Source organism: Narcine bancroftii, chromosome 11, assembly GCF_036971445.1.
Source record: "Narcine bancroftii isolate sNarBan1 chromosome 11, sNarBan1.hap1, whole genome shotgun sequence".
Lineage (NCBI taxonomy): Eukaryota > Metazoa > Chordata > Chondrichthyes > Torpediniformes > Narcinidae > Narcine > Narcine bancroftii.
In genome coordinates, this window is record NC_091479.1 from 64,559,814 (window position 1) to 64,580,639 (window position 20,826).

Genomic DNA, 20,826 nt, shown 5'->3' on the forward strand with positions numbered 1-20,826 from the left:
GTGAGTCACGGTGTCCATCAGAAGGCTGATAGGGCTTCCAAGCTACACGGGAGCTGGTGCAAAAGAGTTTCACGGGATAAAGTGTGTGAGGATGGGTGTGTAATTACGTGGGATCATGTCAGGAGGAAGGGTGGGAGAATTGATGGGATAATGAAAGGGTGAGGTTTTTACCAGGTTGATATGTGATGGGTATGTGTGTTAAACTAATTGGTATTCATTGGTGTACTGGAACATTAAACATAACCAAATATGACCAGTATCTCGTTGATATAACTTTTATTTATTAATTTATTTATCTATTCATCCATCTGCCTATTTATTAAATTAGACATATAGCACTGTAACAGGGCAATTCGGCCCCACGAGTTCGTGCCGCCCAAATTACACCCCATTAACCTACACCCCTGGTAGATTTTTTTTGAAGGGTGGGAGGAAGCCGGAACACCCGGAGGAAACCCACGCAGACACGGGGAGAACATACAAACTCCTTACAGACAGATGGGATTTGAACCCCGGTCCGGTCCCAATCTCTGGTGCTGTAAAGGCCTTGCGCTAACTGTATGCCAACTGGGCTTTTGGTTATACCTGACGAAAGGCCCAGGCCCAAAACACTGGTCACTATGGATGCTGTGCCCCCTGCAGAGTTTCTCCTGACCCCAGAATCTGGTGACTTTTTTGCTTAATTCCTATTGATGACACAGGTGAAGTTTCTTTTGTCATTCAGCCCCAGCGGTGGAGTTGAATGGGGATGGCTTTTTGAATTGATGAGAAGTCAAATGGGGTATAGTGCTGGGGTCCATCGCACTCCCCATTCTTTCCCCTCCTCTGTTCCAATTATTTTACCAGGTGCTCCTCATCAGAACTCATTCACCTTCCAACTCCATTCAATAAAATGCCCAACTCCACTCCCAAAATGGCTCTCCCCTTACCTTGCCTTAGTTGTTAGTCCATGCCAAGTAAGGATGCAATATCCTTGGCAACATTTCTTTGGTCAACAAGAAGAAAAAAATGATTGGAATAATTATTCATCCAAGCAGGGACAAGATGGATTGTTGAATGTACCAAGCTGGGGCTGGATGACAAAGAAACTAAACCACTGCCATCAACATCAATCAGGAGGCTGGTCCCATTTGGTGCAGTGGATCCTTCCTGCCCCAAAGAGATAACCGCAAACTCCTACAAAACATATTACGGGGAGGACAGGAAGAAAGGATGTGGATGCTTCAGAGAGGGTGCAGAGGAGATTTCCTGAATTGGAGAATGTCTTTATGTAAAGGGTTCGGGCATTTCTCTTTGGATGAGAGGTGTATAATAGAGTTTAGATAGTGTGAACAGCCAGCACCTTTTTCCTAGAGTGGCAATAGCACATGCCATGGGACATCTGGTTTAGAATGTGGAGGTAAGTTTAGAGGAGATGGCAGAGGTGAGGTTTTTTTTACTCAGAGAGTGATGGATGCCTGGAATGCATTGCCAGGGGTGGTGGTGGCTCATACATTAGCAGCTTACTAAAGACTCTTAGATAGGCACGTGTCTGCCTGAAAAATAGAGGGTTTAGGGAGTGAGGTGGGGAATGACTAGATTTTTGTGGGGTTACATAGGTCGGGCCAACATCACGGGCTGGAGTGTTCTGCTGTATTTATCTATGGATAGACTTGCTGGGTAGGACACCAAACAAACCTTTCTCACGGCACCTCGGCATGCACAAAAATAAACAAGAAATTCTATATTTCTGCCCCAATTGATAAAAGTGTGGCCTGCTAACATCAAATTTATGACAGCACTTTGCCCAACCAATGGTTTCCTACCATCTTGGGTATTGACTACCTCCCACGATAAATTAATGTGATTTGAAAGAATATTAGATTCTTTGAAGGCAAGTGATTCAATTTTCACACTTATTGGGCACAATTATGAATCCAATCAGCAAAAGATGAATACAATTATCACAGAAATTTGGAATGTTTGGATGGACAAACAAGTCCACGAACGATTCAATGAAGCCGTGCTCAAGTAGACACTTTATGAATATTTAATCAGATTGTTTCTCTCCCAGCAGATGATGCCTGAGTATTTCCAGGAAACACATTTATGCATATGGAGCAGGAAGGATTACCAGCTCTACCATATAATAAGATCATGGCTGACTTGAATGTAAAGTCAGCCCTGCATTTATACCTACTCATGTTTATCCAATTTTTTTTTCTATGACGAGTCAAAAATTCTGCTTCTCCCACCCTCCCATAGACCTAAGAATGAGAAAAAGCAAGTGTGCCTCATCTCTGTCCCAAATGTACAATCCCATAGCTACCCCATAATTCTATATTCTCCTGCATGTGGAAATTTTCTCACCACATCACCTTGTCAAGGCTCATCAGGATGTTTAACTCTGTCAAACTCCAGCAGATACAAACTGCAAGCTTTGAAAACCTCCTGCACTGTCCACACCTTCTCCAATCTTAGTGTCATCTATAAACTTGCTGATCCAATTTACCACATTAGCAACCAGATCATTGATATAGATGACAAACAACAATGGTTCCAGCACCAATCCCTGAGACCCACCACTGGTCACAGGCCTCCAGTCTGTGAAGCAACCATCCACCACAACCCTCTGCTTCTCCCATCCAGCCATTGTTAAATCTAGTCCACTACTTCACCATGAATACCTAGTGTCTGAATCTTCCTGACTAACCTCCCATGTGGGACCTTGTCAAAGACTTTACTAAAATCTATGTATACAACAATCACAGCCTTTCCTTCATCAACTTTCCTGGTAACTTCCTCAATAAACTATAAGATTGGTTAAACATGACCTACCACACACATAGCCATGTTGACTATCCCTAATCATTTCCTGGTTATCCAAATAATTGAATATCCAATCTCTTAGAACACTTTCCAATAATTGATCTACTACTGATGTCAAGTTCACTGGCCTATCATTTCCAGGGTTACTTTTGGAGCATTTTTTAAACAACTGTTCCACATGAGCTCCCCCTGAATCCTCTGCCACCACACCCATGGCCAAGGACATTTTAAATATTTCTTTCCAGAGCCCCTTCAATTTCTACACTAGCCTCCCTCAAGGTCGGAGGGAATATCTTGTCAGGCCATTCTTATTTGCTTTAAGACATCAAGCACCTCCTCCTCTTTAATCTGTATAGGTTCCATGACCTCACTGCTTGTTTTCCTTAATTCCCACAACTCTGTGCCTGTTTCCCGAGTGAATACTGATGAACAAATAACATTTAAGATCTCCCCCATCTCTATTGGCTCCCTACAAAGTTGATCACTCTGATCTTCAAGGGGACCATGTTATCCCTTTGCTCCTAATATACCTATAGAAACCCTTACGAAATTCCTTCACATTGTTTCCCAAAGCAACCTCATGTCTTTTCTTTAACCTTCCTGATGTAATTCTTCAGAATTTTTCTTGCATTTTTTAAATTCCTCAAGTACTTCATTTGCTCTCTTCTTCCAAACTAGATAGCAAATGCCCCTCAAATACCAAGGTTCCCTATGACTTCTAACCTTGCCTTTAATCCTGACAGGAACATACAAACTCTGTACTCTCAAAATTAAACCTTTGAAAGTTCTCCACTTACTTCGCACATCCTTGCCTGAAAACAACTTCTCCCAATCCACACATTCTAAATCTTTTCTCATTTCCTAAAAATTAACCTTTCTCCAATTTAGAATCTCAACCCAAGGCCAAGACTTATCTTTCCCCATAACTAACTTGAAACTAATGGCATTATGATCACTGGACCCAAAATGTTCCCCTACACATACAGCTGTCCTGTCTCATTCCCTAAAAGGAGATCAAGTATTACATTCTCTCTAGTTGGTTCCTCTATACATTGATTTAGAAAACTTTCCTGAACACATATGACAAACTCAACCCATCCAGCCTTTTTAAAGTATGGGAGTCCCAGTCAATATGTGGAAAATTAAAATCCCCTACTATCACAAACTTATATTTCCTGCAGCTGCTGCTATCTCTCTACAGATTTTCTCCTCCAATTCTCATTGACTATTGGGCAATCTATAATACAACCCCATGAATGTGGTCATACTTTTCCTGTTTCTCAGCTCCACCCATATAGCCTCAGAAGACAAGCCTTCTGGTCTGTCCTGTCTGACCTTCCCAGGTCTCTGCTTCCCTCACCCCCCCCTCGCTTTTCCTCCATCCTTCCCCTGCCCAGTTCCAACTTCTCTGTCCCCCTGCCCAGTTCCTGTTCCCCCTCCCCTCCCCTCCTTGCTTTCTACCCCACCTCCCTGGAGCTTCTGCTTAATGCTAAACCCCGGGTGGATGTTTCAACTACTCTCTATTAACTTGTAACATGGCATCTGTTATCAGTGCAAAAGGTAATCCAGGGTTCTGGAGCGAGGCTCAGCGGTACATCGCTTCCAGTATTAATGAATTACATTGAAGTTACAGCAAAGATAGGGAGTATTCAGCCCAAAAGCTGGGCAACCTAGTGTCTGCTCAAATCAAGTCCTTTCCCACTCTCTTCATTTCATTTTAACAACATTACCTTCCTTCCTCTTTTTTCTTCCCGTTAACTTGCTTTGCTAATCAGTTCAACCAACCCGTCTGGGAGCAAGTTCTCTATTTTCATCACTGGAAAGGTGTGTGAGGTAAAAGGTTTTAATGTTGTGTTGCCCTTGGCCGAGGTATGCATTCCACCGAGAGCAAAATTATTTATTTACCAAAATATTTTCTTTCCTATTTGAGAAAGATAATCAAAGGTTGATGTATTACATATTCTTGCAATTTAAAATAAATTTAGCAGTTTCAAGTTTTGTGCTTTTCAATTTTTCTACAAAACATCTGTTTTTGAAAATCGAAGTTGGCAATATTTGGGGAAGAGGGGGTGGAAGTGGTTGACCTTGAATAGGATGCAAAATGCAGACATGGGTAGAACGTACAATTTCCTCACAGACAGTGCAGGACTCAAACCCTGGTCCTGTCCTGATTGCTGGCGCTGTAGAGGTGTTGTGCTAAGTGCTGCACCAACTGTGCTGCCCAAATCTAGTTTGAACCCATCGGAGCAGCACCAGCAAACCTTCCTGCAAGGATATTCATTCCCCTCCAGTTTAGATGCGTATTGTCCTATCGGAACAGGACCCACCTTCCCTGGAAGAGAGCCCAATGATCCAGAAACTTGGTCCTTCCTCCTGCACTTGTCTTTAGCCACATGTTAAGCTGCTTTATCCTCCTATTTCTAACCTCACTAGCACGTAGCACAGGTAGCAATCCTGAGATCACTACCCCGGAGGTCCTGACCTTCAACCTAGTGCCTAACTCCCTGAACACTCCTTGCTTGGCCTCCTTTCTACCCACATTATGAACAACGACATTTGGCTATTCACCCTCCCTCCTGAGAATGCTGTGAAATCGATCTGGTACCAGGGAGGCAACATACTATTCAGGATACTCAATCTCTTCCGCAGAACCTCATATCCGTCCCCCTAACTATGGAATCCCCTATCACTATAGCTCACTTCTTCTCCTCCCTTCCCTTCTTAGCCACAAAATCTGGCTCTGTGCCAGAGACCTGATCGCCATGGCTTGTGCCAGGTAGATTATTTCCCCCCAAACCGTATCCAAAATGGTATACTTGTTATCGAGAGGGATAGCTACAGGGATGCCCTGCACTGCCTGCCTGCTCCCTTTCCCTCTCCTGACTGTCACCCATCTACCCTCCTCCTGCCTCTAGGTGTGGTAGCGTCCCTGTAACTCCTGTCGATCACCCCCTCTGCCTATTGAATGATCCAGAGTTCATCCAGCTCCAGTTCCAATTCAGGAGCTGCTGCTGGATGCCATTCTCGCAGATAAAGTTTTCAGGGATACAGCTGTTTATGACTAGAGGAACAAACTATATGATATCTAAAATCTGCCCTTACCTGTGCCTTCCTGCTGAATCCTTTATGTTCCTCGAATAGGGTGACCCTTTCTTACCTGTTCTCACTGAAGCCTGTTGAGCCAAAGCCTTACCTCTCTGACTTAGTCCACTCCAGCAATGTCTGCTCCCTTGACCACTGATGTCAGGCTAACTGGCCTATCATTTCCTTTCATCTGCCTTCCCCCTTCTTGAATAGTAAGGTGACATTTGCAATTTTTCAGTCCTCTGAGACCATGCCAGAATCTATTGATTCCTGAAAGATCATTACCAAAGCCTCCACAATCTCTATCACTACTTCTTTCAGGACACAAGGATGCAATCCATCTGGTCTGGGTGACTTAACCACCCTCAGACCATTCAGCTTTCTGAGTTCCTTCTCCCTTGAAATAGCAACTGCTCTCACTTCCCTTCCCTGATACCTTTCGACATCTGGAATGCTGCTAGTCTCTTCCACAGTGAAGACTGATGAAAAGTTCTCATTTAGTTTCTCTGCCATCTCCTTATCTCCCATCATTATTTCTCCAGCATCATTTTCTGGTGAGTGTGAGTGTTGTACAGGTGAGTTTGAAGATGTTGTACAGTTGAGTGTGTGGGTGTTGCACAAATGAGAGCATGTTGTGCAGGTGAGTTTGTGGGTGTTGTACAGGTGAGCTTATGGGTGTTGTACAGGTGAGTGTGGGTGTTGAACATGTGAGTGTGGGTGTTGTACAGGTGAGTGTGTGGGTGTTGTGCAATAAGTGTGGGTGTTGTGCAGGTGAGTGTGGATGTTGTGCAGGTGAGTGTATGGGTTTTGTGCCAGTGTCTGGGTTTTGTGCAGGAGTGTGTGGGTGTGGTGTGGTTGAGTGTGGGTGTGTGGTTGAGTGTGAATGTTGTGCCGGTGAATGTGGGTGTTGTACAGGTGTGTGTGGGCATTGTGCTGGTGTGTGTGAGTGTTGTGCAGGTGAGTGTGCAGGTGTGCACATGTGTGAGGGGCACAACTGACTAAATTGGAGCAGGGAAGGCACATGTTCCAATGATCTAACTGGAGCTACCTCACACTGCACAGCTTGTACCAAGGGACCTGTACCTTTCTTGAGTTTCTTGCTCTGTGACAGTCGGATCGTGCAAGTCTCCTCCAGGTGAATATAATTGATGAGAGGATCTTTGTTGGAGTTCATTTTGCTTCTTGATTACAGAATTAGTACTTCCTCTCAAATGATGACAGCTCAGCATTACTTAGCCCAAGTCCAGAACGGTCTAAAGCAAATGGGAAAGTGAAGTTAAATAAGCCGTAAATAAAAGAAATGTCTCAAATATAGCCCATTAAATCTTATTCCATGCTTTTCAAGTGACACCTTGCAAATGCTGAAACTATGTTAGTTGCGATACATATCAGGAAACCCTAATTTTTTTTAAACAAAAAGGTGACAGAGTTACAAAAATAATTATTAACTCTAAAGTGATGTTGTACCATTGGAAAGATGTGTGGTATGTGCATGAGCCCACCCATAAAATGGATACGCATCCGTAATGCCCATAATAACAGGCACAGTCTCTGCATTGCCCAACTCACTCCTTGGTCTCCACAGAGTCTCTGCAAATATTGGAACACTCTCAGGGAATCATAGCTGCACTATAACATGTGCTTCCATCAATACTGGCCACCTCCAAGAATACATACACATAGATAGGAGACGTTGCGGACAATGAGGAAAATTTTCAAAGCTTGCAGAGGGATCTGGCCCAGCTAGGAGAATGGACCAAAAAATGGCAGATGGAGTTTAATGCAGACAAGTGTGAGGTGATGCATTTTGGAAGGGCAAACCAAGGAAGGAGATATATAGTAAGTTGTAGGGCACTGAGGGGTGCAGAGGAACAGAGAGATCTGGGAATACAAATACATTATTCCCTGAAGTTGGCATCACATGTGGACAGGGTTGTGAAGAAAGCTTTTGGTATCTTAGGCTTTATAAATCAAAGTATTGAGTATAGGAATTGGGATATTAAGTTGTTGTTTAAGACATTGGTAAGTCCAAGTTTGGAATATAGTGTGCAGTTGGAGTCATCTAACTACAGGAAAGCTATCAATAGGATAAAAAGAGGGCAGAGAAGATTTACTAGGATGTTTCCGGGTCTTCAGGAGTTGAGTTATAGGGAAAGGTTAAACAGGTTAGGACTTAATTCCTTGGAGCGAAGAAGAATGAGAGGAGATTTGATAGAGGTTCACAAAATTATGAGAGGTATAGACAGAATGGATGCAAGTAGACTTTTTTCATTTAGATTGGGGAGATAAATACAAGAAGAGTGAAAAGATTTAGAAGGAACATTAGGGGAAAGTTCTTCACTCAGAGAATGGTGGGAGTATGGAATGAGCTGCCATCTGATGAAGTGAATGTGGGCTCGATCATGTGTTTAAGAATAGATTGGATAAATACATGGATGGGAGAGGTCTGGAGGGTTATGGAATGGGAGCAGGTCAGTGGGACGAGGGAGATGATGGTCACCACAGACTAGAGGGCCTCAATGGCCTGTTTTCTGTGCTGTAGAGCTCTTTAGTTCTGGTTCTGAACATATTTTGTGTAAATCCTGCCACATTCCTTGAATTGCTGCAAATAATGGAAACCACATCCTGCAAATTGGTTCACATTCCCCGGAGCCCTTTATAAATATGGATATACACATAAAACCTCAGTAAATCAGATACACTCTTATAATGCTCTACCAACTCACATTTCCACTGGGAGTCCTATACATACAAGTGAACCCGATCTATATTGACACCAGGAATTGCAGAGGCTTGAGAGAAATTCCACACAAAATCTTGACAATTCCTTTTTCCCTACAGATGCTGCTCAACTGCTGAGTTTATCCCCCAGACCACTTTATTCCCTCTTAATAGTGCATCCTCCTGAGCTTAATGTATGGTGCCAGCATCAGTGACCCTGTAAGGGTCTGTAAGGAGTTTGTACGTTCTCCCCATGACCTGCATTGGCTTACTGTGTGTGCTCTGGTTTCCTTCCATCCTTGTAGGTTAATTTGGGTTTAATTGGGTGGCACAGGTTAAATGGCCGGAATCGGCCTCTACCATGTTGTAACTAATATTTAAAATAAAATTGCAAAAAAATTGAACTTTCTTAACTACAGACAATTCAAGGAAAATCTGTAAATGTTGACACTTTCCCATAAATCACCTCTTAATGCTGACATAGTCTCGGAGCATTCACAAACCCATTTGGAAACCTTTGCAAACATTGACCTGTTCCTTCAAGCTCCTGTAAACTTTGATGCAATCCCAAAGATCTGGAAAATTAATTACATTTTACAAAGGATCTCCTCTTTATAATTTCACATCCAGCAACTATCGTAAGAATGGGTACCCTTAAAACATTCCAGTAAACAGTGATACAATGCCAAGACATCTATGTACTGTAGTGATGTAAAAGATTTTATTTTTGAGTCATCCAGAAGCAACAAATATTAAGAAAAAGCATGTCTTTATTAAAGATTATTAGTACAGATTGCAGGGAAGCAGAACCACAGATTCACCCCCCCAGACTAGATCATTAAAGACACTTCAAATTGCACATGGTTAAAGAGGTTGACAGAAGCATTAATGGCTTAACGATCAAACCGAACCTATCAGAAGTGGTGATCGCATTCATAAATTTTTTCCCAGGCAAAAGACAGCGGCCTTTAATGTTACAACTGACAGCCATAAGAGGCTTGACAAAGGGCAGAGGTTTCACACATCCATGTTAAGTTGCCAATAGAGTTTCCTTTTCTCTTTCAATCTTAATCTTAAGAATTTAATTGAATCACCAGACTGATGATTTGCATGTGATAATTAAAACTTAAAACCTCCTGTACACATAACACAGATCTTCAAGGTGTATTAGAAGTAATCCTTCCAGACATTGCTTCCACTGTTTTGAGACATGAAATATGAATTGTACATGAGTGGCTGATTTCTTAAGAGAGAACAATGATTGGTGTTAACAAGAAATTGTAACAATACATCAAATGAATTCAAAGAGACATGGTTATCAAATTCTAAGAGGAATGTTGCCTAAAGATGCCTTAAATACTGTGATCTTTGATTGAGGGTCAATATTGACTAAGGTGACATTGTCTTCCTGAACTTAATATTCCTCACTCCCGCTAGCGGAATTTAATAAATCTGTGTTGTATGCTGTATATTTTTCTTCTTGATGGTGTGGACAGACTATCACAGTGAACTCTCATCGCACAAACAAAATGGGCATAGGACATCTGTAGGACATAGAGCCTCTGCTCAGACCTCTTGAAAATAGTGTGTTCCCCCCCCCCCCACCCCACCCTCTCCCCGCCCCGTCATGATTGGGACAAAGACACATTGTTTCCTTTATTTGCAATCAAGCAATTCACATGTGATTAAAGTGCAATATTCCAAGTTTTGATCAAGGGTATTTGTCTACATTTTCATTTGACCATGTAGAAATTACAACACTTTTTACACATAGTCCCCTCATTTCTGGGCACCATTATATTTGGCACATAGCAATGGTATGTGTATTAAAGTAGTCATGTTTAATACTTTGTTGCACATCTCTTGCATGAAATAGATGCTTTCAGGTGGTCAGAATACCCGAATGTAAAGCCACCTAAAATACCCAAATATGGCTGTTGGGAGGCCCCGAGGAGCACTTACCTAACCCTCCTCAGGGAGGTATAATCTCTGGCTTGGAGTGCTCCCCCTAGGTACCTTAAAGCAACAAAGGCAAATCGGCCAGGAGCTTTCAGGTGCCTAGCAACAGGCGGGCTGTTGACAGTCAGCTACCCTCCCCACTGCCTGACAGCCCTCCAGCGCAGGACTACAGGGCTGGGGTGGCCAGTGTGGTACTTTGGGCCCCTGATGTCCCGCACCGGCCGCTCCAGCCCTGTAGTCCCACGCCGGCCACAACTTGCTCCATAAACAAGCCGTGACTACAGCCAGAGTCCACAGGAGCCGCGTTCACTTGGACATGGCTCTCCTTCAGCCGGCAGGACTACAGAAAGGCGTCTTCTCTGCGGCCACCTGAACATCCCAGCTGCACTCCCCCAGCCACATCTGCCAGTGCATTATCTGCATCCGAGCACCTGAAAGTGGCTAATGACCTGCTTGAAATCTGTGATTCATAGACATCAGCAGGTGCTGAGCATCTTCTCATTAAGAAGAAAGAATGTACTGGCGAGCTCGGTAATCGCAAAGGGACGGATAGGCCAAGGAAGACCCTCCACTGCTGCTGACAGAAGAATTCTCATCATAATGAAGAAAAATCTCCAAACACCTGTCTAACAGGTGAGAAACACTCTTCAGGAGGCAGCTGTGGATGTGCCAGTGACGAGTGTCCACAGAAGACTTCATGAACAGAAATACAGAGGCAGCCGTCTTCAGCTCCTGCTTATTTCGGGTGTTTGTCCCTTTACATTTTCTCTTCAGTCTGTGGAAGGCATGTTCCATTGGATTTAGATCGGGTGACTGACTTGGCCATTCAAGAATTTTTAGCTTTGAAAAACTCCTTTGTTGCTTTAGCAGTATGTTTGGGATCATTGTCTTACTGTAGGGTGAAGCATCGTCCAATGGGTTTGGAGGCATTTACTTAAACGAGATATTTCTAGACTCTTCAGAATTCATTTTGTTACTGCCATCAGCAGTTACTTCATCAACGAAGATAAGTGCACCATACATGCCCAGTCCACAATACCCTCACCACCATGTTTCACAGATGAGGGGGTATGCTTTGGACCTTGGACAGTTCCTTCACACCTACCACACTTTGTTTTTGCCATCACCCTGATATAGGTTAATCTTGGTCTCATCTGTCCGCAAGACCTTTTTCCAGAATTCTGCAGGTTCTTAAATACTTCTTGGCAAATCTGGCCATTCTGTTTCTGTGCCCTTGCAGTGGTTTTCATCTTGCATTGTAGCCTCTGTATTTCTGTTCATGAAGTCTTCTGTGGACAGTCGTCATTGGCACATCCACAACTGCCTCCTGAAGAGTGTTTCTCACCTGTTAGACAGGTGTTTGGAGATTTTTCTTCATTATGATGAGAATTCTTCTGTCAGCAGTAGTGGAGGGTCTTCCTTGGCCTATCAGTCCCTCTGCAATTACTGAGCTCACCAGTACATTCTTTCTTCTTAATGAGGTACCGAACAGTTGATTTTGGTAATCCAAGGGTCTGGGTGATGTCTCTTACTGTTTTATTCTTGTTTATCAGCCTCATAATGGCTTCTTTGACTTTCTTTGGCACAGCTCTGGTCCTCATGTTGAAAAATGACAACCACAGACTCCAACAGTGATCAAAAACTTAAAAGCAAGCCTAGCTCTCTTATACCTGCATCAATTAAACAAGTAAGCATGCCTGAGGACTCACAAACACCTGGGAAGCCAAATGTCCCAAACATTATGGTGCCCTGAAATGGGGGAACTATGTATAAAAAGTGTTGTCAAACCAACATGTATATAAATAATATTTATTAAAATATGGAATGTGCATTTTAATCACAAGTGAATTTTTTGATGACAAATTTAAAACTGTGGAGCACAGGGGCAAATAAATGAAAAAAAATGTCTTTGTCCCAAACATTATGGAGGGCATTCTAGTGACACTCCCAGAGGGATCACAGAACCTTTACAATCAAGAACAGTTGTTATCCAACAGCTATCAGGATCTTAACCTCTCCTTTCTACCCTTACCATAAACTATTCTGTGACCTCCATCTGCAATATTAAAATGTAACTTTTTGGTTGTTGTTAATATTTATCTATCTGCCTTCTTATATTTGTTATCTTTTTCTGTCTTGGGAAATTGTGGAATTTAATCTATATTATTGTAGTTAGTGCATCATACGGCTGCAGCAAGTAAGAATTTCAGTGTTGTGTGCATTGTACTTATGTATATGAAAATAGACTCTCATTACACCACTCCTAGCCCAGGACCCCATGAATACCCTGACACCTCAGATCTTTTGAAAATAATTACAGATACAATCCTGAAAAGATTTTATTGTGAGCAGATCAATTTGACTGGGTCTAGACTCTCTAGAGTTCAGTAGAAGAAAAGGTGGACTCATAGAAATGTACAAAATTCCTACAAACTCGTTAGCGATGGTTCTCTCTGTGGCTGGGCATCTCAGAATAAGGGGTTAGGGTTAGGGTTAGGGTTAGGGTTAGGGTTAGGGTTAGGGTGAGCTGAGAAGTGACTTCTTCACCCGGAGAGGAATGAACCTTTGGAATTCTCTACTCAAGATTAGTGTGATGGTCACATAGGCTCAAGACGGACATTTTGAGATATTAAGGGATTGAAGGGATGGAGGTTTAATGCAGGACAGTAGTGCTATAGTCAAGGATCAGCCACCATCATATTGAAGAATGGTGAGGGGGGGGGGGGGAGTGGCCGACTCCTTCTCCATTGCATACAATGGCAAGTTCATGGAGACTTCAGGTAAAATATTGACACTGGTGCAGACACCTCCTGTAAACATGAAATCAGATCCAACACATCCTCTACATTTCAGCATATTCCCAAGTCATATCTTTTTCATGAACTAGAAATGGAAGAATTTTATTTTGGTTTTAAATCAGGGGTGCCTTACCAACCAAATGAAATTATGCAAGCAAAAACAATAAGACAGAAATCTTTTTGGGATATGCTCACCAAGCCCTCCCTCAACCTTCAGGTACACCAGGAGAACCCAAGTGGAAGGTTAGGGTCAGAGTGCTGAGCTAGGAGCTGTTGGGGGCAAGATTAAAAGTGCCTCTAAATGCAAGCTGGGATTATGAGGGCCAGTGAAGCTGCAGAAGTTGGCGTGATGGAGGGCACATCTTTATTTCATCATCCAGCTGTTTATCACTCCTGGATGCAGTTGCAGGGAATGCTGATGAACAATGAACAGAGCAATACTTGCGCTTCTTAAAGGGGTGGTGATCATCTCCCAGCACTGCTGGGAGTTGCTTCAAAGCTTTCAGAAGAGTGTTCTAAAACTTGACCTAACAGAGCAGGGAACAGAGGGCAGAAACCCTAATCTTTTAAAATGGCTGGCATTGAGAGAGTGAAGAGTAGAGGGGTACAGTCAGATTCCTTGGTTAGTAGAATTATTGGCTACCATAAATTGCGCCCATCAAAATCAGGGCATGCGATAGAGAACAGAATGAGCACCACAGATTGGAGGGGCCAAAGGGCCATCTACTATGCTGCAAGAAAATATAAGAAATGTGAGAAGGCAGTGTGGCAGGCTGCACCAAAGGAAAACACAAGCACAATACTGTTTGGGGCAACACAGCTTTATTCCACTCACATAAAGATATAGTTGGCCGCTAGCTGAGCTTACAGTGATCCTGGAGAGAGAGAGGGAGAGAGAGAGAGAATAAGAGAATAGTCGGGACCTCGGCTTTATACCTGGTAGTCGGCTGTCATTAGGCCGGGTGCCATGTCTCTAGGCCACCGAGAGTCAGATCTGGAGAACGGCAACAGCATCACTCGTGTGTGGTCATGATCAATGAAAATCAGCAAAAGCCAGCTCCAGTCAACCACAGCATGAGGCTCACCCTATGGGGATGACAGTGAAGTTCTGCTGACGTCTGCGGAAAGGTGGATGAGTATGCAAGGTTAGTTGGTGGAACATAAAGTTTACAGGGAGAACAGAGAACGAGAAATTGTTCCACGTTGGCACAAAGTGGGATTGTATACTGGCTCATGGATCAAAGAAAGTAGCTGAACAGAAACAATAAGGTGAATTCTACAGTGACCTTCACTGCAAGGGTGTTGGAGTAAAAACATGTGATTGCAGTACTTTGGGTGAGATCACAGCCAGAATTCTGTGTTTTATTTTGATTTCCTCACCCAATGGAACATATAATTATATTAGAGGCATTGCAATCATTTCCTGGAATTGGTTCCTGGAATGAGGGCATCGTCCTAGGAGAGAGAAAAACACACACACAAATGCTGGAGAAACTCAGCAGGTCAAACAGGGCCTTTATGTGGCAAAGGTGAAGATACATCACCAACGTTTCGGGCTGGAGCCCTTCATCAAGGTGCGTGTGTGTTCAAGGAGAGAGAGTGAGTAAGATTGTCATGTTTGCACTGGGTTAAAAGAACGGGAGGCAATCTCTTGAGATGGAACATACAAAGAGATTGTATGGATAGACGGTGAGAGATTGTGGCCTCTGTCATTGAATCTACAACTAAAGGGGCAAAGTGAGACATTTCTGATTGAGAGACGCTGCAATCGATTATGACCAGAGGTTAGATGCCTGGAGTTTGATATCCAAGACTGCAGTCAACAGAAGGAAAGGATATGGGAATCAGGCAGAAAGAATAGCCGAAACACAGGATGGCCATGTTCAAATGAATGGTGGATCAGACTTCAGAAGCCACATGACCTACTCTGAATCAATATTTCATGTTCTTCTCGGATTCCCCCTGATACACACCACAGTCATGCAGGCCCTTCAACCCATCAAGTCCGTGCCAGCCATGGTACGCATTTACACCAATTGCATTTACTTTGTCCAAGGTTTTTTCTGCCTTGGCAACTCAAACAAGTCAAGTGACTTTTAAATATCATGAGATCGTTAACTGATCTGCAGAGTATTACCATAATTTTTACTTTATTTTGAATTAAATTTTACAATATCAGTATCATTTTGACTTACTGTTGGCATCTCCTGCAGTGCTGAGAATCTTGATGCCTGACTTCAACTAGAGGCAATAGCAAGGTACAATTGGATAATCTTAAGATGCTTTTAGATGCTTGTTTTCATTTTGATTCCAGGAACTGGAGAGTGGATGTGGTAGTAAAGCACAAAAGTCTGCAGTCATCACGTTTGCAGTAACAACACAATGCTGGGGAAACTCCGCAGGACAAACTGTGTATTTTGTGTAGTAAAGATACATAACTGATGTTTTGGGCTTGAGCCCTTTATCAAGGTATGAAAAATTGTCAGCAGGTGCACAAATAAGTGGTGTAGGGGGAGGGAGGAGTGGTGAGGGAGGAGCACGATCACAAAGGCAGGAGGTAATGGGTTTAAGCATCTGGAGTATGGGGAGAGATTGGACAGATTGGGTCTTTATTCTTTGGAGCGTAGAAGGTTGAGAGGGGATTTGATAGAAGTATTTAAGATTATGAAAGGGATAGACAGAATGGATGTGGATAGACTATTTCCATTAAGAGGAGGAAAGATTAAAACAAGAGGACATGAGTTAAGAATTAAGGGGCAGAGGTTTAGAGGTAACATGAGGGGGAACTTCTTTACTCAGAGAGTGGTAGCTGTGTGGAATCATCTTCCGGGAGAAATAGTGGCGGCGGAGTCAATTGTATTATTTAAGAAAAGGTTGGACAGGTATATGGATGAGAAGAAGATGGAGGGTTATGGGCATTGTGCAGGGAGGTGGGACTAAAAAGGGGTGTTTGGTTCGGTGCGGACTAGAAGGGCCTAATGGCCTGTTTCCGTGCTGTAATTGTTATGTTATGTTATGTTAAGTAAGGGGAGGAGGGATGGCTCTGGGAACAGAGAGGGAAGGGGGTGGAGAGCTGAGGGAAAGAAGACAAAGGGAAAGGGAAGGGAGGGAGAACGGAGAGTAGGCCAGCAGAAACCGGAGAAGTCGATGTTAATGCCATCCCATTTGGAGAATGCCCAGGTGGAAAAATCAAGTGTTGTTCCTCTAATTAACAGGTGGCCAGGGTGGGATAGTACACGAGCTCATGGACAGAGAGTATGGGAGTGGGACGCAGAATTGAAGTGGTTGTCACTAATGCAGACAGAGCCAAGCGATCTCCAAATGTGCATCCAGTCTCTCCGATGTAGAGAAAGCCACAAAGGGAGCACCGGATGCAATAGATAATTCAAAGTGGATACACAAGTGAAGTGTTGCTTTACTTGAAAGGAGTGTTTGGGGCTCCAAATGGTTGTGAAGAAGGAGCTGTGGCCATGTGTGGCACTTACTGTGTCCATAGGCGAAGGTGAGGGGTGGGCAATTGGGAGGGGAGGGATTAGTGGATGAGGGAGTCATTAAGAGAGTGGTCCTTACAGAAGGCAGAGATGGCAAGATGTGTCTAGTGGTGAGATCAAGTTGTAGATGGCAAAAATGTGTTGGATGTGGAGGCTGGTGGGGAGGTAGGTAAGGACAAGGGGAATCCTGTTTTTGTTACATCTGGGGGCAGAGGGAGCCAGGGCAGAAGAACAGGAAATGGAGGAAATGCAGATGAGGGCTGAGTTGATGGTGGTGGAGGAGTAGCCAAATTTTTGGAAGAAGAGACTTTCCAGATGATCTGGACTGGAAGACTCATCTTGGGAACATTTACGGCAGAGACTGAGAAATTGTAGGAAAGGAATAGAGTCTTGGAGGGGACTGGGTGAGAAGAAGTGTAGTCAAGGTCGTTGTTGAAGTTAGTGGGTTTGTAATATGTGTCGGCAGAAAACTTGTCTCCCAAGATGGAGCCAGAGAGATCAGGAAAAGGGACAGTGTTGTCAGGCCCTTTAAGGTGGACCAAACACCCTTGTGTAAAGACAAAGATTACACCCCCTTGCAGCTAAATACTTACCTACCTGAATGCGCCGAGAGCGCCTCCGAGGCGTAAATGCCAATCCTCCTTGGGGAGGGATAATTGACGGAGTGCTGCGCTCTGCTGAGTCCACCTAAATGTATAGCCGAACTAAGAGGCAGTTTAGGGGTGGGCTAATGACACTATAAGCCCACAACCCAACTCCCCACCACCTGACAGCCTCTGCCCCAATGTGGAGGAGAAGTCAGCAGGGGCCATTGGGGCAGGGGCAGCTGGTGTGGGACGTCAGTGCAGGGGCTGTCAGTGGGGCAGGAGCAGTTGTCAGGGCAGGGGAGGACTGTGTGGGCCATCGTGGCAGGGATGCCGTTGGGGCAGGGGCAGCTGATGGGGGACATCGGGCCAGGAGTGGCCAGCAAGGGGCATCAGGGCAGAGGAAGCCATCAGGGCAGGGGAGGTCTGCGGGGGCTGTCAGGGCAGGGGCGGCCGGCGCAGGTTGTTACAGCCCGGCTGGCTGCTCTGGCAGCTCACTGGGCGCTTCAGTCTTTATGGCCATTCTCTGCAGCTCAAAACGCAGCATAGCAATGGCAGTCTTCCCTACCCATAATCCCCCACACAGCAGGAACTGTTCTGGGAAACCCAGAGCAATTCCACCAGCATGGGGAATTATGGTTAGGGAAGACGCCCATTGCTAGGCTGCATATTTATGACAGTTGGCACTGCGGCATTAGCTGCCTCACCTCCATCAGATCCGGAGGGCACTATGAGGCGGCTCTGGATATGAATGGGACACTGGAGCATCCTTTTGAAAGGTGAGACTGAGTTTTCAGTCAACAGCCTCAAGGCAGACGGTTCACCTGAAATGGCCTAGAGATAGACCAGGTGGGTTTGAGATTGGGGTGGAAGTCAGCAGCGAAGTGAATGAAGATGGCGAGGTCATCGCAGGTGCATGAGGCAGCCCCGATGTAGTCATCAATATAGTGGAGAAAGAGTTGAGGGGCCTTGTCTGTGTCATGACTATGGTGTCATGACCCAGCTACGAGTTGCCCTACAACTGAACCAAGGATACTTGTTCTTCCATCTCAATGAATTAGGATTGACAAGCCACTGCCACCATTCCTGGCACTAGCGAGAGCTTGCTAGGACCAGGGGAAAAACACAATTACCAGATTTCTTCTGCACAGCAAGCACCACAAACATCCAACTTATAATGAAGGAAGACGAAAGCTGCCAGTGCTGCAAGCTTGAGCAGACAAAGAATATTGAGGAACTCAATAGATCCGATAGCATCCATGGGTAGAAATGGTCAGTCAACGTTTCACGCCAGACTTGATAAAGGCTTTGAACCTGAAAGATTGACAGACACTGGTGCAATATCATATTTCAAAGGAAAAGAAGCAAGTTCTTCCACAGCCTTCTGTTCAAAAGAATTACAATAAAAATCTGATAGGGAACAGTCTGAGAGACAGCACTTGTACCAGATAAACCACCATGTTGCCCCTGGTGTTAACTCATTTTCTTTCTCTAAGGATGCTGTCCGACCTGTAAGACAATTCAGTGTCTGCTCATCTTATACCATATATTTTAGCGTATCAGTCGACCCTTGAAGCATCCAAAAAACACACCAAAAACAGGGGTCGTCTGATAGGCCGGATACAAAAACATGACCTTAAAATTCTACTCAATGTACAACTCGATTGGTTCCATAACCCACTCAGAACCCACCCTACAACAAAGTTTTAAGCTACCGGTATAGTAGAAAGAAATTTTTATTATAACAAAAACCATCTAAAATCCTTCAAGATCTGAGGCAAAGCACATCTGAAGCCTCACTGTTTACACTGTCATCATGCAGTTCCCAGTCTGAATCTGATGAGTCTTTGGTATTTTTCTGAAAGCATCTTCATTCTTTCTCCATTCTCTTACCATCTTCTCAGCAGCCCACTTGCTTGGCCATTTCAATGACTTTTAACTTAAAACTTGCTTCATAATTTCTTTGTTTTGCTGGAGGCTCCATGATAACGCCCATCTTCCGGCCATGCCCAACAGCTCAGTCAACACGACTCCTGCTCAGTCAACACACACATTTTTTTGGGGGGGGGGGGGAATGCGGTCATCTTATACATCCAATATATGATAAAACCCTGAAATTCAGGCTGAAATTGGGGACCCATCTTATTTAAAGATCGCCTTCTACACCAAAATATACAATAATTATCTGTTTGCTTCGCAATGTTGTGTGTGAAGTGCAGCTTAAATTTTTCTCTGAAATGTTACATTAATTGTCTCTTCCCCATAAGAGCTCATGGACTACAAACCAACAAACTGTGGAGTCACAATATTTTAAGTGTTCCTATAGTAACAACCTTTGAATAGCTACAACTACAAGTTGGCTTGGGGGAGACAGACTGATCCACCCTTACATCTGATGTAATTATATCTTTTGAACCTCAATCAACAATCTACCTTCAAGTTTGTTGAAAATAATTTACAGTCAGAGCAATGCTTTTGAGGAAATAAAAGATTTAATAACTTAAAGATATTTTTTTTGGAATCAAGCCACCAGCTTGCACAACTGTTGCATTGTTTTTACCACTTTTGGACTAGGAATTCCAACTTCAAATTTGCCATGCTTGGAATTTTTCAGCCTGTAGTTTTGGCAGAGGATTCAGGGCTACATCCAAATGAATTGCTCATTCCTATTCACCTATCATAAGAACAAGTCTATGGTGGATGTCATTCACTGGCTCGACACAAACCCCTGGAACACCTGGACAGCAAAGGTGCGCACATCAGGATGCTCTTTATCGACTGCAGTTCGGCATTTAACACCATCATCCCCTCAAAACTGATCAGCAAACTCCAAGACTTGAGATTCAACACCCCACTGTGTAATTGAATTCTGGATTTCCTCACCTCCGGACCACAATCAGTGAGGATTGGTCAGAACATCTCCTCCACAATCTCCATCAGTACCGGAGCACCACAGGGCTGTGTTCTTAGCTCCCTGTTCTACTCGCTTTGCACCTACTTGTGGCTTGGTACAACAACACCATCTACAAATTCGCTGACGATACCACGGTAATGAGTTGTGTAAAAAGGGGCAAGAGTCAGCGTACCGGATGGAGATTGAAAACTTGGCTGAATAGCACACTAACAACAACCTTGCACTCAAAGTCACCAAAACCAAGCAGCTGATTGTTGACTTCATGAAGGGAAAACCAGATGTGTACAATCCAGTGATCATTGGGGGATCAGAGGTGGAATGAGCAAGCAAATTTAAGTCCTTGGAAGTCACCGTCTCAGAGGATCTTTCCTGGACCCAATACACCAATGTTATTGTGAAGAAAGTACTTCAGTGACTCTACTTCCTCTGGAGTTTACAGAGGTTTAGTATGACATTGCAGACCTTGG

The 20,826-nt window shown here is 43.8% G+C and overlaps 1 protein-coding gene across 1 annotated transcript in view; it reads right to left on the reverse strand.

The window, feature by feature from the left end:
- The window catches only part of svopl (SVOP-like), a 107,800-nt gene that overhangs the window by 70,561 nt on the left and 16,413 nt on the right, over positions 1–20,826 (reverse strand). The window contains exon 2 of the mRNA XM_069902606.1: positions 6,976–7,145. Within this exon, the coding sequence (XP_069758707.1) occupies positions 6,976–7,066 (91 nt within the window). The 5' untranslated portion in view covers positions 7,067–7,145. The remainder of the gene's footprint in view (positions 1–6,975; positions 7,146–20,826) is intronic.